This window comes from Sander vitreus, chromosome 9 (assembly GCF_031162955.1).
Source record: "Sander vitreus isolate 19-12246 chromosome 9, sanVit1, whole genome shotgun sequence".
NCBI lineage: Eukaryota > Metazoa > Chordata > Actinopteri > Perciformes > Percidae > Sander > Sander vitreus.
The window spans coordinates 32,603,849-32,620,684 of NC_135863.1; the positions used below are offsets into that span (position 1 = coordinate 32,603,849).

At 38.5% G+C, this 16,836-nt stretch overlaps 2 protein-coding genes across 2 annotated transcripts in view; one reads left to right on the forward strand and one right to left on the reverse strand.

Moving 5' to 3' along the window:
- Nucleotides 1–2,922: 2,922 nt before the first annotated feature.
- Nucleotides 2,923–7,921, reverse strand: LOC144523861 (synapse-associated protein 1-like). Its single transcript, XM_078259798.1, has 9 exons — nucleotides 7,400–7,921; nucleotides 6,467–6,585; nucleotides 6,294–6,360; nucleotides 6,108–6,181; nucleotides 5,165–5,304; nucleotides 4,882–5,018; nucleotides 4,515–4,573; nucleotides 4,267–4,399; nucleotides 2,923–4,177 (listed from the first exon to the last, which is right to left on the reverse strand). Exons 1-9 carry the CDS (start codon nucleotides 7,566–7,568, stop codon nucleotides 4,050–4,052), a joined length of 1,026 nt encoding a protein of 341 aa, XP_078115924.1. The 5' UTR covers nucleotides 7,569–7,921; the 3' UTR covers nucleotides 2,923–4,049.
- Nucleotides 7,922–8,108: 187 nt separating this feature from the next.
- The window catches only part of shroom2a (shroom family member 2a), a 38,718-nt gene continuing 29,990 nt past the window's right edge, over nucleotides 8,109–16,836 (forward strand). The window contains exons 1-2 of the mRNA XM_078259795.1: nucleotides 8,109–8,341; nucleotides 10,455–10,668. Of these exons, the coding sequence (XP_078115921.1) occupies nucleotides 10,462–10,668 (207 nt within the window). The 5' untranslated portion in view covers nucleotides 8,109–8,341; nucleotides 10,455–10,461. The remainder of the gene's footprint in view (nucleotides 8,342–10,454; nucleotides 10,669–16,836) is intronic.

The following is a 16,836-nucleotide window of genomic DNA, read 5'->3' on the forward strand; positions in this document are numbered from 1 at the left end:
CATTGTGGGACTGGCTCTAGTGGCTGTAATTCTGCACCAAGGCTGAATTTCGGGAAAGAGACTTCAGATACAGTATTAGGGGACCACTAAGGCCTATATAAAAGAGACTTCAGATACAGTATTAGGGGACCACTAAGGCCTATATAAAAGAGACTTCAGATACAGTATTAGGGGACCACTAAGGTCTATATAAAAGAGACTTCAGATACAGCATAGGGGACCACTAAGGCCTATATAAAAGAGACTTCAGATACAGTATTAGGGGGACCACTAAGGCCTATATAAAAGAGACTTCAGATACAGTATTAGGGGACCACTAAGGCCTATATAAAAGAGACTTCAGATACAGTATTAGGAGACCACTAAGGTCTATATAAAAGAGACTTCAGATACAGTATTAGGGGACCACTAAGGCCTATATAAAAGAGACTTCAGATACAGTATTAGGGGACCACTAAGGTCTATATAAAAGAGACTTCAGATACAGTATTAGGGGACCACTAAGGCCTATATAAAAGAGACTTCAGATACAGTATTAGGGGGACCACTAAGGTCTATATAAAAGAGACTTCAGATACAGTATTAGGGACCACTAAGGCCTATATAAAAGAGACTTCAGATACAGTATTAGGGGACCACTAAGGTCTATATAAAAAGAGACTTCAGATACAGTATGAGGGACCACTAAGGCCTATAAAAAGAGACTTCAGATACAGTATTAGGGGACCACTAAGGTCTATATAAAAGAGACTTCAGATACAGTATTAGGGACCACTAAGGTCTATATAAAAGAGACTTCAGATACAGTATTAGGGGACCACTAAGGTCTATATAAAAGAGACTTCAGATACAGTATTAGGGGACCACTAAGGTCTATATAAAAGCATCCAAAGAGCACCATGTCATGGGACCTTTAAACCAATCACAATCGTCATGGGCGGCGCTAAGCTCCGCACAGAGCCGCTGTAAAATAGTTGTGCAACAGAAAACTCCGATTGGACAGATAGTCCAGCTAGCTGTCTGGATTTACCCTGCAGAGATCTGAGGAGCAGTTAACCATAGTCCTCACAAATCCACTGGAGGTTAGAACGCCAACACAAAGAAAGACAAAGGAAACGGAAAATACATGCATCCGGCAGAATTTCCTGCAGCACTGGAGCAATCCCTGAAGTGTAACGTGAAGGATATAGACTAACTTAGAGGACACATTGTGTTTACTGTTGAGATGGATAGAGGAGGAAGGTCATGTTTTCCTGTTCAAGCTCAGCAATAAAGAGTACTCCAGCTGTACTGTTACAAACCGCTTGCTTCCTTTAATTCAAAGATCTTCAACAGCAGGTCGGGGACCCCTAGGGGGTCTTCAGAGTTACTGCAGGCGGGCTACCAAATAATGGTTTGATAATTTTTCAAAAATTAAAATGTCATAAACTATACATTAACATGAATCCAACATATTATAAGCAAAGATAAATCAGCCTATTTGTGGGGGGAAAAAAAGACTCAACATTGATGATAGGCTTACTGGCCTATAGATAGGTAATCTAGCCACTAAAGTGGCCATCCACAGATACAGCTAAGCTTAAGGAGTCACTGTGCCACATGTACAGTATGTTTAACATTAAAACATGATGTATAAATAAATGAATATGTCAATTATTTTAATACCTTAGTATTGTATGCACCATAAAAAGGTATGTGTGAAGGCCTTAGGCCTCCCTACACGTTATTGGAGGCCCAGTTTAATATGCAACTCAATTTAATACGATATGTGTTGGGGGTCCCTGCTCAGTCTCTCTTTCCGCTAAGGGGTCCTTGGCCTAAAAAACACTGAAGACCCCTGCTGTAGTTTATTCTCCACTGATCACTCACAGCACATCAGCACTGAACTGCCCAGTTTTAGTGATGAAAAGAGTAAATGTGTCTCAAACTGTTGCTACACATTGACTAAGATGTGTAAAAGTAAACTGTGCATGAGAGGATTTCTTTAAGAAGGCTTTTTAAAAAGATTCACTCTGGTTTGATATGTTTTTATTAGGGCTGTCAATCCATTAAAAAATGTAATTGAATTAATTACATACTCTGTGATTAATTAATTGCATACATAATTAACGGTGCCTGAAACAATACTTTTTAAGAAAGTAAAAAAAGAAGAAAACAAGGGTACTAAACAACAGTTTGTGGCATTAAAGAACGGCTTGTTTATTGCTAAGGCCATATGGTCAAAATTAAATGATTTAATAATAATGTATAACAATAACTTATTTCACTAGTAAATTGCTGTTGAACGACAAAAACAACAACCAGATAGGAAAAGGACATTTACAAAAACTTCAAATGCACCACGAGACTGTAGTTTACCAGTTTCATTTAACGCACCGTCTGTGTTGTTTCTCCGACGGCAGCTGCATATTGTTACATCCCGGTGTTGAATCCTCTACAGTCACACTTTACACCGTTTAACGTTCGCTGCTGTTGAGTATAGTGTAAACTAGCTAGCAGTAGGCTAACGTTAGCTGCTGTTGAGTATAGTGTAAACTAGCTAGCAGTAGGCTAACGTTAGCTGCTGTCGAGTATAGTGTTAACTAGCTAGCGGTAGGCTAACGTTAGCTGCTGTTGAGTATAGTGTTAACTAGCTAGCGGTAGGCTAACGTTAGCTGCTGTTGAGTATAGTGTTAACTAGCTAGCAGTAGGCTAACGTTAGCTGCTGTCGAGTATAGTGTTAACTAGCTAGCGGTAGGCTAACGTTAGCTGCTGTTGAGTATAGTGTTAACGCGTTATTTTTTTCTCAGATTAATTAATCGAAATGAACGCGTTATTTTGACAGCCCTAGTTTTTGTATGTCTGGTACAGCACTGTATCCAAAAACAACGCACATGCATCTTAACAGGATCACATGCATTAGGGTAAGAAAAAGTCAACACATTTTAGAAAGTAGTAAATGTTCAGGTTTAAACAAAATGTAACACTACATTGAAGTTTGCATATACAGTAAACAAAAACATAAAAGATAATGGATTTTTGGTCTGAATACATTGTGTCTGGAGACAGGAAGAGCACATGCCTCAAAAGCACATTCTATCTGCATCTACAGTACAGGTATATGTGTGCATATGGAGACAATGCATTTAAACATAAAAAAATATACATTTTTAGTCATCCATGTTGTCATTTTGATAAAATACACGTGCGTTACAGGTATGACTGAATTACATTCTATACCGTAAAGCACTGTCAACACATCATAAAAAGTTAGATTAAAATAGGCTAACACATATTATAGCGACCATCACAGCATCATTTAATATAAAAAACATGTCATGTTGGCTGAACTATATTCTCAGAAAGGTGAAGCACTGCTACTTCTGCTACTTGGGCGGAGTGATATGCTTTGCAGCAAGCCTTTCTGAGAATATAGTTCCCAGTATGTATACAGTTAGAAGATGGTTGTGTCTCATGTGACCTTGTTATTTGTACACGCTGTGACTCTACAAATCACAACATGTAAATAAGAACATGTTGGCGTTATTTTGTCACTTATTCGGAGCAGTAGGCTAGTTGGAACCAGTTACCTGCAGGTTCTGTGCTAGGCTAAGCTACCGGTGGAACCGTCAGACAACGTTACAACACGCACGGACACGAGAAGGGTATGTATGGACTTGTCTAACTCTGGGGGTTACGGGGAATAAGCTAAAGTCCCAATAAGTCGGCGTGTTCCTTTAAGGCAATTTTTTTTTATGCTCTGTGAAGGCGTATCTCCGTATCACATTATGAACTTGAGATGTAGGACAATATAGCCTCTTCTTTTAACTGCAGGAGACAATATAAAAAATGTACTAATACAACTTTTAGGGCTGCAGAAATAGGCCACAGAAATAGTACACTGAAATGTTAATGATGTTCAGTAGTATTTCTCTGTCCTGAGAGTTGTTAGAGGACCAATATTGTAATGAATCATTCCGCTGGGAGCATTAAATCTGTAGTCAAGGGCTGTTTCTGACCTTTAAAGGGGTCTTTACAAAGTTAAGGCTGGAGCAGATTGTGTAAGTGTTCTAACTGTCCTCCATTAGCATCTCTTCAATCTCCTTGTCCCAGTTGTCATCACGGTTCTCGTTATCGGCCAACACGTCGTACTCCTGAAGTTCCTCCTGCAGCTCTCTCTCCCAGTCAGGAGTCTCCGCTGAAAAACCCAGTGCTGAGTCACTCATTGAACTCTGATAAACAACTCTGCTAATTAAATGACAACCCAGAGCAACAAATAAAACCTACCCTGATGTGTGCTCGGTTGCAGAACCAGCTGTTCCATTTCTTTGCGTAGGTCGTCCTCATTTATCTTGCATGAATCAAAAGCATCGCTCACAAATTCAGTCGCAGGCGGGCTGGTGGAGAGCTCCTCTTCTTCCTTTCATAACAGAAACAGGAGGAGGTCAGGCTGTATCTACACTCATTTTAGTTCAATTACTGCTTTATACTTGGATTTTCTTGGGTATTTTATTCTTTCAAAACTGGAGTCTTACCTCCCTTGACTTTGGTTTGGTACTGCAGACGGCAGGGGAGGTTTTCCGTTCAACTACATCTGCAAAAATATTGTTTTTTACATTGCCTCTCAAGTACATTAACAGAAAAATAAGGTGATATTCACACATTCTCAATAACATGACAAGTGCAGACTAACGAATTTCCCCGCTGGAGATCAATAAAGGTGTGTCTTATTTTATCTTATCTTATTAGGCAGATTATGTCACAAAACCAAAGTACTATGTTCAAAAAGTTTTCGAAATGTCCTAACTCACCAACATTTGGCAAAACCTCACCCCTCTAGTTGTGTCAAATGATTCACTGACAAGAACATTGAGATTAAACACAGGCGTTATAGTGTGGTACCCTTTTGATGAAGAGTCTCAGGAGCACTGTCTCTCCGTTCAGCAGCCTGTTGTGCTGCTAGAGCTGTGAGCTGAGCTGACTGTTTGATCAAAGACACACGGTAGAAGTAGTTCTTCCAGAAGGCTTCCTCTTTCACCCTAAAATGAATGACAAAAAGGAATAAGCAGTCATCTGCTGTGGTGGACTCTAATATTTCTGTCTTTTAATAAACCCACTCTTATGTGGGGATGCGTGTGATGAAAACATTAAAAAAAAGTATGACGCGAGTGTCAAAAACACTCACTGTTTGGGGACCAGATGGAAGCGCATCTTCTGAAGGAGCTCATCTTCTTCCAACATCACCATGGCGACTGGATACATTTGCTCAAAGTCAAAGTGAAATTGCACCCCAGCTGGAGGATCTCGCAAAAAATGTCTTTTGTCCTGTCAACGAATGAAGCAATAAACTCAAGTTACATTTTTATTTATATACAGATTCACAGTCAACAGAAATGTTTGATATTACTATTATTATAGATTACCGTTATTACTCTCTTTTTATTTTCCTATTTTTATTCTTTCTTTGTGTATTTTTCTATCCTATTTATATTTAATGCGTGTTTTGGTTATTTGTTGTGCTGCATTGAGCTGCTGTGACAGGTGAATTTCCCCACTATGAGATCAATAAAGTCTATCTTATAAGGCAGTGTTTCTCAAACGGGGGTACGTGTACCCCAAGGGGTACTTTGGAGGACTGCAGGGGTACGTGAGCGCTTTTTTCAAAGTTTTTGTCGCTGTTTTTGTCGCTTTTTGTCACTATTTCGACCATTCTTCCTTCCTTTTTTCTACTGTCTTCTTTTTTTCTCCAAGTTTGTCGAAGTTTTTGTCGTTTTTTTCAAAAAACAGTTCCGCCTTTTTCAAGGTTTTTGTCACTTTTTTCGAAGTTTGTCTTCTTTCTACTGTGTTTTTTTTTTTTTTTACGAGTCTGTCGCTTTTTACAAAGATTTTGTCGCTGTTTTCTAAGTTTTTGATACTATTTCCCCCCTATTCTTGCCTTACTTTCTTCTTTCTACCGACTTTAAGTTTTTGTTGCCTTTTTCATCAGCATTTAAATGTTTTTCAGTTACATGGCTGCTGTTTGGTAAATCTATCGCTGGTTAGGGGGTACTTGGCTTAAAAACACAATTCAAATGGGGAACATTATTGAAAAAGGTGTGAGAACCTCTGTTATAAGGAGTAATACTCACAGCTGAGAGAGCTAATATCTGTTGCTGTATGGTGTCCTCTTCATTAGAACCAACCCATGGTGGTACAGCAGCACCTGGAAACAATGAAAGCTAGCCTGTAGTACTGTCCTGTGATATCATGTACTTAAATATCATGCAGACATACTTCATACAGAAATAAGCATAGGCCTACTATTCACTACTTACCAGACGTTTTAGCTTTGTTCTCTTGAACAAATCTTTCTTGTTCTTTCCGGAAATCACCCAGAATGGTCTGAGGGAAGAAAATAGGCTAAATTATTCAAAAGGGCAAATGTCTTTGGAACAAAGAAGGAAGTGAAGGCATTTAAATGAAGACAGAGAGAGCAAGAGATACTTACCTTATCAATAATTCCATTGATCTTCCCTTCCTCCACACTTTTCTTTAGGGTTTGTGCTGTTTCGACGACGGACTCGGACAGTTTCTTTGAGGCACTGCTGGCGAAATTATAAATGTAGCCTGCAAAGAAGCAAATACAACAGACATTAACGGGGTTACACGGGTCCTACTGTTACAGCAAAGTCTACTACAACTACTACTAGTACTACAAAGTTCCCCAAAAGTCAAAGAGACTCACTTTAAAAGAATTTATAAGCTATATCCCTACTCTCCCCTTGCCACACATCCTCTTTTATATGGATAATATAGATTCATCAGTATCAGATTTAGTCAATATGATTATTCTTGTGGGTAAGTATCATATTCATTGCAGTAAGTGGTAGTAAGTAAGCCTTCCCTTGTTTGGTTTATACATGATTTTAAATTGTTTTTTTCCTCACTGAAAAAGATCAAATCTAGTAAAATTGCAAGAAAAATGTGTAGTGACATATTGAATCGCCCCTTGTGTGTGTGTGTGTGTGTGTGTGTGTGTGTGTGTGTGTGTGTGTGTGTGACAGTCCAGCAGCTGACCAACGCTTATTTAAGTTCATTATTAATATTTAACTGGAACTGAACTGTGCGTATGTGTTTACATTTACATGTTTAATGGGATGCAGCTGGTTGTGTGTGTGTGTGTGTGTGTGTGTGTGTGTGTGTGTGTGTGTGTGTGTGTGTTTCGCTCTAAATGTTAATTATATTTTCTCTAGCCTTTTTGACTTGTGTATTTTTAAGTAGCTCTCCCTTTTTGTTTTTTTTCTTGTTGTGGGTTTTTTTGCTTAGGGAATTCTTTCTTGTATATTGACAACATTTGTATCTTCTCTTTCCCCTACGAGAGTTTAGTATGTAAACAAAAAAAAGTACTATAAAGTTTACTAATGTACTTTATCAACCTTACCAGTGAAGCCCTCAGCTCTTTGGAGAAGCTGAGGCGGTGGAGCATCTCCCCCGACAGTGGTCGGTGTGTTCATGTCCACATTCTTGTCTTCCTTAACAACAATAGATGCTTCTTCTTCTTGGCCATTTTCGTTTTCTATTCCAAGCCACGTTCCCCACTTCTTAAACATACTTTAACTAGCTTATCAATACACTTAAAGGGATTTCGTTAACATGCTCTACTGATGAATACTTAGCTTTATGTCAATTGTCTGATAGTTTGAAATAATAACTACGGAGTAGATGGTGACATTTTAACATTCAACTACTTCCGCAAAGTTGTTAAGTTTGACCCTAATGTCTACCCCGTATAACCCTACAGGTTGTTATGGAAACATACGCGCTCCGCTCAGTTTGACGTCGTTACCTAACGTTAACTAAGTTAAATAGTAACGCTGAGTTAACGAGATTAATAGCGATTTGTTGCGTTTAGCTATGTGTCACACTCTAGAAATGAATTTTAAAGTCTCAGCTGTGGTGTTAAAATATGTTTATCTCTCTATGCATGAAGTAAGTAATGTTACAACAAATTCTCACCTTAACGTCACTTGCTAACTGACGGTAGATGGCACGCTTGCGCTGTGGTTTGCTCCACTTGTTATCCCTGTTGTCCATGGATGGAGCTAGGTTAGCTTAGCTTATTTAAACTCTCTTACTGTGTTAGTGTGTCGTTCTCGGTTTAGTAGGATACGGACTGAACTGCCGCGTGTAAAACAGTGGATCTCCCAGCGTACTCCACCAAACTGTTAGCTAGCACAATGAGCGAATGACTAAAAAGTAATTCCTTTGAAAATAAAACGGTTGCAAAAGATGAAGTATGTGTAACGTAAACCTGGGATAGGGCTGCGTGCCACCCCGACGAAGCTGTCGTGTTCACCGGTTTATCCAGAAGTTGAATTCCCAGGTAAGGTCAGCCGTTTAAGCGTTTTGTAATACTTTTTGAGAAAGCTATGGACCTTAGGCACTAGAGTAACTTATTTCATGTTAAAGTGCTTGTTTCACACCTATTTCAAAGAGCAAGTCTGTTTAACTCAGCTCGGATTTGCTTATTTGTTGGTACAGGCGAAGATGGATTCCATTGTGCTGCTCGACATTGTTAGTGTGTTGAGTTCTCTCACACATAAGAGCATTACGTTTAAAGTCAGCCTGTCCGGAGTAAGACAACAGGTGTTTACGCAGCGTTACAGGTTTCCTAACTTAGTGACACGAGGATGCATTTTTATACCATTTAGACGGAGACAAAACAGCTTTCCTGACAAGCCAAGTTACTAGATTTAACAGCCACGCGTTCGTTTGGGGTCTTTAACCTTTCAAATTAAGAACACGTATTGAATTTCATTCTAGTCCAGACATTATAACCATAAAAGTCAGGAATCTATGGAAAGATTACATCTAAAATATCATGTTATCACTGGAAATATAGAAATAAAGGGAGCGGCCCAAAACCACTGAAATAATGTTGAATTTTTCAAATTAGAGCCATTATGTTAAAATACTATTTAATAAATACTGTAAAGAATGTATAAATTAGTCTTTTTTTTTAGGGGTGGACTAACTTTACCTTTTATCCATTTTTTTTTCTAAGAAGCTTATTTAAATGTTATCTCACTGCAGTGACAATAAAGGTACATTCAGGGATATTGTTATAGTGACCCCATATTCCATAATTTGATCCTACCTTTTGTGTTTCGTTCAGTGGAATGGTGCTGTCATGTTTGAATATGAACTTACTGTATTACTCAGCAAATACATGCTGTGTTCACATTATTGTCAGTGATGCCAGTTAAACCCTGCACCATGTAAAAGACAATAGGCTACCAATAGTCATTAAAGTTAGCAACATAAACAGCATTGTGTATGCCCACGTTTACCTTAATTACGGAAACCCATTTGGGTTTGTAAAGTATAGTATTACATATATTAGGCTCTATTAAGAATTCAGAGGTCTTTTATATATTTTTTTAATTAGTTTGCATTTATTGTTATGATGTAAAACGGTTAAAACCTGTATTATATTTCAGACTGACAGTGGTACAGCATTCTATTATCTGTTGCAATATTGGCTAATAATAAAAGCAGGCATTACAAGTGCTTCGCCTAAACAATCAATCAATCAATTAACATTTATTTATATAGCCCTTTACAGCAATCAGCAGGTATCCAAAGTGATTTACACCAAGGAACAAGAATAAAATAACATACAGTAAAATCAGAAAAGCTTAGGCTACATAAAAGTAAGAGGAAGAAAGGGAAATGTCACAGCGCTACTATGTATTAAAAGCCATTCCAAATAAATAAGTTTTGAGATAAGATTTGAAAAAAACAGCTACGCCTGTAATAGTGCAAATGTCAGGGGAATTGAAAGAAATTAATACAAATAAGAAACACATGATCCAAAACAAGGTCAGCTATGAAAAGTATTTAAAAAAGCAAAGCATAACATGTATTAAGAGAAAAGAATTAACAGGACAAGAAAGAATATTTACAATGTAACATTTTCTTATTGTATACATACAGTATATATTCCTAAAATTATTTTGTAGCATCTTCAGCCACTGGCAAATGCTAAGTTAGCTTTTATTAATGAGTCTATAAAGCAGTCAGTAGTATTTTCAGGTAACGCTCAGGTTCAGGGGGGTTTAAAAGATCAGCGTTAAAACGTGCTGAGCTGTGAAAGTGATCAGTAAAATCTTGATCATTTCTAAAATTGACTGTCAATGAGTGTAACAGTGCAGAGATGGGGGTAATATTGTCTTTAGTACCAGTGAAGGTATAGCCTAGCTGTAGTTTTCTGATCTTGCCAGGCTGGATAGTAGATTTCAGAGTGAGTTACAGCTGGGTTTCATCAGCATAGAACTGGAATAGAACATCTTTACAGATTGTGCCTGACAGTATTTTCAACTGGGCCCAAGATTGAGCCTTTTTAAATACAGTGCCATTTGGTCAACAGTAACATATTTTAGTAAGTGCTTATTCTAATTTTTTTTGTCTGGATGTTGTCATGTTTCCTTTTATAGCAGTACCATGAATGCTGAGGGATATAAACATGACCCACACTACACACAAGCAGAGAGCCTTTGGCATGGGATGCAGCAGTCAGAAAATCTGGATCAGAGGAGCAAAGATGGCGATGGCTGGAAGCTGGTGGATGCATTTCTTTCAGGAGGAGCACCGTGGGGATTTACACTGAGAGGGGGACTGGAGCATCGAGAACCTCTGCTCATAACCAAGGTAAATACCACTTTGTTAATTTCAAATACAACTGAGTATTGTGGTGGTGTGTGAACGTTTGCAGATGATTTTTATTCTTTAAAAAGGAACTGCACACTATCTATTTTAATTTTAATGTGCTGCACATACAATCACATACATTCGTGTTGGCATGTGATGTAACTACAAGTGATTTATTTTTATTTTTTTTCAACAAAATACATGCGTATGTAAAAACTGCTTTTTCTGCTTAAAATTAGCTTGTATCTGTCTGCTTGGATTTGAAGTTTGGTTCAGCCAAATTCTCTCCCCAAACGTTTATCATGATGGCACGAGTGATGATGTCTGGCAAAGTGAAATATTACTCTTTGCGTATTTGCTTGCACAAACAATCACTTTTATCAGTTGTGTCCCAGACCAGTAAAACTTATGATTTTACTAGTTACTGTCATCTAAGGAAACACACAATGCTGTCTGCTCTGATACCTGACACATCACTGCTGACATGTCACTGTACACTTTTCTTTTCTGATGCTAGAGAATAAAATATAATATATAGAGGAGAGGGGATGATATTGAACAAATAATGAATTATATCGTGAGCACAGTTGACAGTACTTGATTGTTTTTAACCGTGCTAGCAGCTAGGGCTGCACAATTAATCGCAATTTTATCGAAATCGCAGTATGGACTAGTGCAATATCCAAATCGCAGAGGGGCGCAATATTTGTTAAAGGCAAAATGTGTCAAACCATTCTGAATGAAGTATTGTGGTGCTGCAGAGACGTCCCGGCCTACAAATCGTATTCTACAGACTACAGAAAAACATCTTTGTTTGGTACAGATCCTCGCAGAAATCACATTATAATCATTTACATTTTTTAAGATTTAATATTAGTCAATGAAAATGAGAATAATGATACAAACATGATCATTCCCTTCAATATCGTGAATGATATATATAGATATTTTCATAATACTGTGCAGCCCTACTAGCAGCATACAATGTCAGTTTGGTCTAGACTGAGCCGACAGAAATATACTGGATGGGTTGCCATGACGTTTTGTACAGATAGTCATGGTCCTCAGAGGAATCCCGCTGACTTTGGTCATAACCTGACTTTATCTAGACCCAGCAGCAGGTCAAAGTTTTATGAGCTAATGCTGCGGAACTCGGATTTTCCGAGGTCAAAGTCGTAAACACGCCCCCTGACCTCAGATTTCCGAGCTCGGAACTCGGACAACCTCGCAGTAGCCCGAGTTCAAAATCCAACATGGCTGCCCCCTGTATCAACAGTTGTGATAGCTGCAGTAACATGAAGTTATAAGCACTTCTGTCTTTTTTGTGTCACTAAATCAGTCGTTCACACAGGCATGTTCAACTTCTATCTGTGGACATGTTGTTACGCTGTTTGCATGCACAAAAAACGGCGTAATGCGTTATCAACTGGTATTGCTAACCGGGCTAGAGCTAATGAAAACAATGAAAATCCAACTTTTAAATGGAACGCATTCAACTCGGGTATGACGTCATTCCCAGCTCCGGCTTCCGAGTTCCGAGGTAAATAGAATGTGGCATTAGATAGTAAACATGGTAAACTGCTTAAAGGGACAGTTCACCCCAAAATAAAATTGGCACTTACCTGTAGTGCTATTTATCAGTTTAGATTGTTTTGGTGTTAGTTACCCAGTGTCGGAAATATCAGCCATAGAGATGTCTGCTTTCTCTTGAATATACTGTAACTAGATGGCACTTGGCGTGCTCATAGCACCAAACAATTACATTTGAAATTCTCAGCAGCACATTGAAATTTCTCTTCCCAGAAATCATGACCTGGTGACTCAAGATAATCCACAGACCTAGTTGTCAGCAGTTTCATGTGTTGTTTGTACAGATCTAGACCTGTCAACTGTATCACCACACAGAAGGAAGCGCAGGCATGGACGAGAGGCTCATGCTCGTGACCGTGCGAGATTGCGAAACATTAATGGTGTCCTCCTCGGCTTAGCTGTAACATTAGCTAGCTCAGGTGAGCTAGCAGTATCTGTTAGCTATCATCTAATTTCCACAAGCTAGCAATGTTGGACCAGGAGGGACTTCTGCACAATGATATGGTTGGCGGGTGTAGTTCGGAAAAACGAAAATAGTTCCTCCATGAAAAACAACACACGCAACCAGAGTATTTTAGTTTTTCACAAGCCAAGAGTGCTATCTTGTTGCTTTATATTGGTAAGAAGTCAGACATCTCTATAGCCGATATCTCTAACACTGGGCACTGTTTTTGATTTTGTGGTCTTTTAACATTCTAGGATTGTCATTATTAGCATGTTAGAATGCTGACATAAGCATGTAGCTTAAAGCACCACTGTGGCTAAGCACAGCCTTTCTTGTTTTAGTACAGTCGCTAATTTTTTGAATTCATACACACATTTGGACATGCTCTTTGTGTTATGTGTGAATAAAAATACATTCAATAAGCTACTCCATGGAGAGTGTTAACTGTCTCCTTTTTAAGTGTGATCTGTGCAGTCTTGCGTCAGACATAGCATGTTCCAAAAAAAATTGTGTTCATTTGGCAAATTTTGGCTGAATGTGTAGTAAAGTGCTCCAAAGTGAGCATTTTTAAATCCAAAAAAATTAAACATTCAAGAGAACGTGCTCTGTAGCTTGTAATCCTTGTATGCCATGACTTTGTTAAATTGGTGATGAGTTACAATATGCATACAGTAAGATTGCCTAAACACAGTGCAGGCCAATCAGCTCTGAGATCTCAATGTAACCTCACTACTCTGTTGACTGTGTAATGATTTACTACAAAAGACCTTGCTAGTTAATTTGACATGGTAAAATGCTAGCACCTGTTTGTTGGGAGCTGTGTCCCTGCTTGATTTTTGTTTGTCGTTTCTGTAATGACACCCCCCCCCCCCCCAAAAAAGGGTCCAAAGTCCAACTCCAATAGACGAAACTTAGGATTCCAGGCTTTATATGGGCTTAGAGCGAAACCGTTAGGACCACCTTCAACCTATTACCGTAGCTTTTACAATCATGTTATTAAAAACAACAAGAATTCTGACTATTTTAAGTCTTTAAGCTATAAGGTTAAATGGCTAGATCACATTACTGAATTGTGTCGAGTGAACCATTGCCGAGTTGGACTCCGGTTCTTTGGTTTGATATTGACAGCATTTTATTGTTAATGTTTTGTGACTTGGTCCTTGCTCCAAGGACCAATGAAAGTGGACCTGTTTGCATCTGATGGTGAGATGTTAATTCCTTAGAATTTTATAAGGAACTTCTTAATTTTTTAATCGGTTTGCCAAAGTCTTCTTTGCTGGCAGTTTTTTTCCCCAGTAACCTCATAAAGTAAATTGGTCATGCACTAGACTTAACCGACGTTTTTCAATCTGTCTTGAAATGCTTCAGAGTTTAGTTTGCTGTCACTTAAGCCACGGTGTGTGTTTTTAGATCCCACCTGGGGATGCTTTGCTTTCTAATATTTTAAATTTCAGTTTGGAGGGTAGTAGGTTGTGGTACAAGGAGCAGGGGAGGAACGTATGAGCTTTGTTTAATTTGCTGAATGTAGTGAATTATCTGTGACAGCCCGAAGCCCGTTGGAATGGCATGATGGGATAAATTAAGTGAGGATTAGTGATTTGCGCTCTTTTGGAGTGACTCTGAGTATAGCCATTGATTCACAAAGGCATGTTGTTGAGTTATTTGTGTTCTCTAGATAAAGTTAACCTACTGTTTCCCTTACAAAATAGTAACCTTACATTGTAGAATGGTCTACAATATGTCTACGAAACACTCTCTGCTTAGTACTGAAAGAAATGTTGGAGGCCTCCAACATTTGTCTTATGTCTAATGACATAAATATGCAGACATACTGCAGACGTAGTATGCATGTAAGCCTGTATGTACAACCTGATGTAATTTGTGTTCATTTTTTTTGGAGGGGGATTTCAGAAGAACATATTATAGGCTGTTCTTGCACCCATATGTGCTTTATGTCCTCTTTTTTGTGAGCACTGTTTTCTGTCCTGCCTGAACAGGTAGGGCTACAGCGATGCAGGAGCTAAATGGTCATAATGGTTGTTAGACTTGATCTGTTCTATCAAAATATGACCATTTTGTATTTAACAATAAAACACAGTATTTTCTCTGTTCTTCTGGGGAAAAGTGTAAGAAAACACTGCCACAGACAAGTCAGACTGCTTAACCATGTAATGCAGTAGCACCAATGTAGATGTTTGCGTTAAGCTCCTACAGTTACCTATAGTTTAGCCACAGTCCATTTTATTGTTTGTCAGTAACATGGAATGGAAGTCAGTCTGTTTGTTACACCCCAATTTTTAGTAATGATAAATATCCACTTGGCATTGTTTTCCTTTTTTCCCTTTATTAAATTTTACTATTTACATGTCTTTCTGTTTTTGTTTGGTTTTGGCAGGTATGTCTGCATTTTATGTATTGACCTGAGAAACCCTTTTTTCTATTGGCTGTTTTCTCAATTATGTGCATTCTCTCCAGTTGCTGAAATGAAAGATGATTATTAAAAAAATAAAGGGCCCACAGTTCGATGAGAGGTTAAGAGTATTGGTAAAAAAAACAAATCCTGGATCTAATTAACATTCTTAACATTCTTCTCATAGCTCAGGTTATGCTCATGTTCTTCATGGACTTTAAGTCGTTAGTCTCAATAAACTTATATAATCCGGTTTTACACAACACAGCTGGGCATGTACCTCATACATATATTTCCTGTGCCAGGTTCACATTTTATATGGAAGAAAATATAGTTTGCTCTTAACGAACCAGTACCACCAGACACACTGCAAACGTGTCTCTGTTCTTACTCGCTGTGATAAATCACCTGCAGGTAAACAGGTTTTACAAATTATTGAATCATTTGTGTGCTAACATTGTGGGCTTGATTTGGCTGTTTTAGGATTGCTCAATCTCTGTGGCAAAGATGATTCATAGAGATTAGCATTATGGCTCATGGGAGGATTTGTATAAGTCAGGTTTTGGAGGTAGGGTTATGGAATGCCTATTGATCAGTTAGAAGATAAGTAATGTGTCAGTGTGTGCTCTTTGAAGTTATTTCCACCTATGTTTTATCTGAATGTCAGAAACAGAGGGTCACTGCCATGTGTAGAGCTGGGTTTCATTAGAAATCTTTCAGTGCTACTGCCAAAATGATACCCGTATTTTGGCAGCAAGACCAAAACCATTCCTTTTTTGATACCTCACTTTTTGAGTAATATAATGGTTTTCCTACAAAACCCTATTTGAACTTTCAAAAGAAGTCAAGCTTTTCAAATTTTGCATGCTTTCACACACACACAAGCAGCTGTACAAGAACTTTGCTTAAATGAAATGCAGTCTGACCAGGGCCGTAGCCAGGGTTAAAAATTGGTGAGGTCCAGAATTCTTTCTTTTAATGGAGATTATTTACTGCATTTCTAGATGGGGCAAAATTCCTTCAAAAATGACACCTAAAAACTAGGGCTGGATGTTATATCTATATGATAGGGTCCAACAATAAGGATTGACTGAAACGGTGTCAAGTAGCAGCATAAAGGAAAAAACAAGGGCAAATAAAGGCAGTGTCTACACAACATCAAGGCAGGAGGTTGATAGCGCTTTTTCAAACATTTTTCACTATGGCAGCCCAATCAGCATGAGCCATACCATGTCCTTTGTTTACTATTCTTCCTCTAGGCCCAAAAGTTCAACTTCCACTTAACAAACTCATGTATGCAGTATTTGACCTTTACATTACCCGGCTCGAAGCCATTCATGGGTAACTCAACTACCAACTGCCACCAATACGACGGAGCTCTGTAGCCAGCGTCACGTGTTTTCAAATTCTTCCGCTCCTCCAGTAGCCATGACCGTCTCTATCAAATGCTTTTAACATGCCTTGTTCATGTGAACAGAAAATTGCATTGCCTGTATCTTTTTCACGGACCAACCGTACGGATCAACCATGGTCCGAAACACCATTAATAAACGGTATTGTTTCGTCCCATATCTCGTCTGAAAATATATCGATATACCGCCCAGCCCTACCATAACTCTAGTGTGGCTAAAAAAGTAGTAGTAGTAGTACAACGATTAAAATCCACCACTTGGGAATGATGCTTAAACTACATGCCACCAGCAGTGACCACTGTTATAGTAAC

Bases quoted from the DNA above. Each gene is read 5' to 3' on its own strand.
- LOC144523861 (XM_078259798.1), bottom strand. From the start codon at position 7,568: ATGTTTAAGAAGTGGGGAACGTGGCTTGGAATAGAAAACGAAAATGGC. The intron at 6,361-6,466 runs GTAAGTATCTCT...TTCTTCCCTCAG, and splicing joins TCAATGGAATTATTGATAAG to ACCATTCTGGGTGATTTCCG. The intron at 5,305-6,107 runs GTGAGTATTACT...ATTCGTTGACAG, and splicing joins AGATATTAGCTCTCTCAGCT to GACAAAAGACATTTTTTGCG.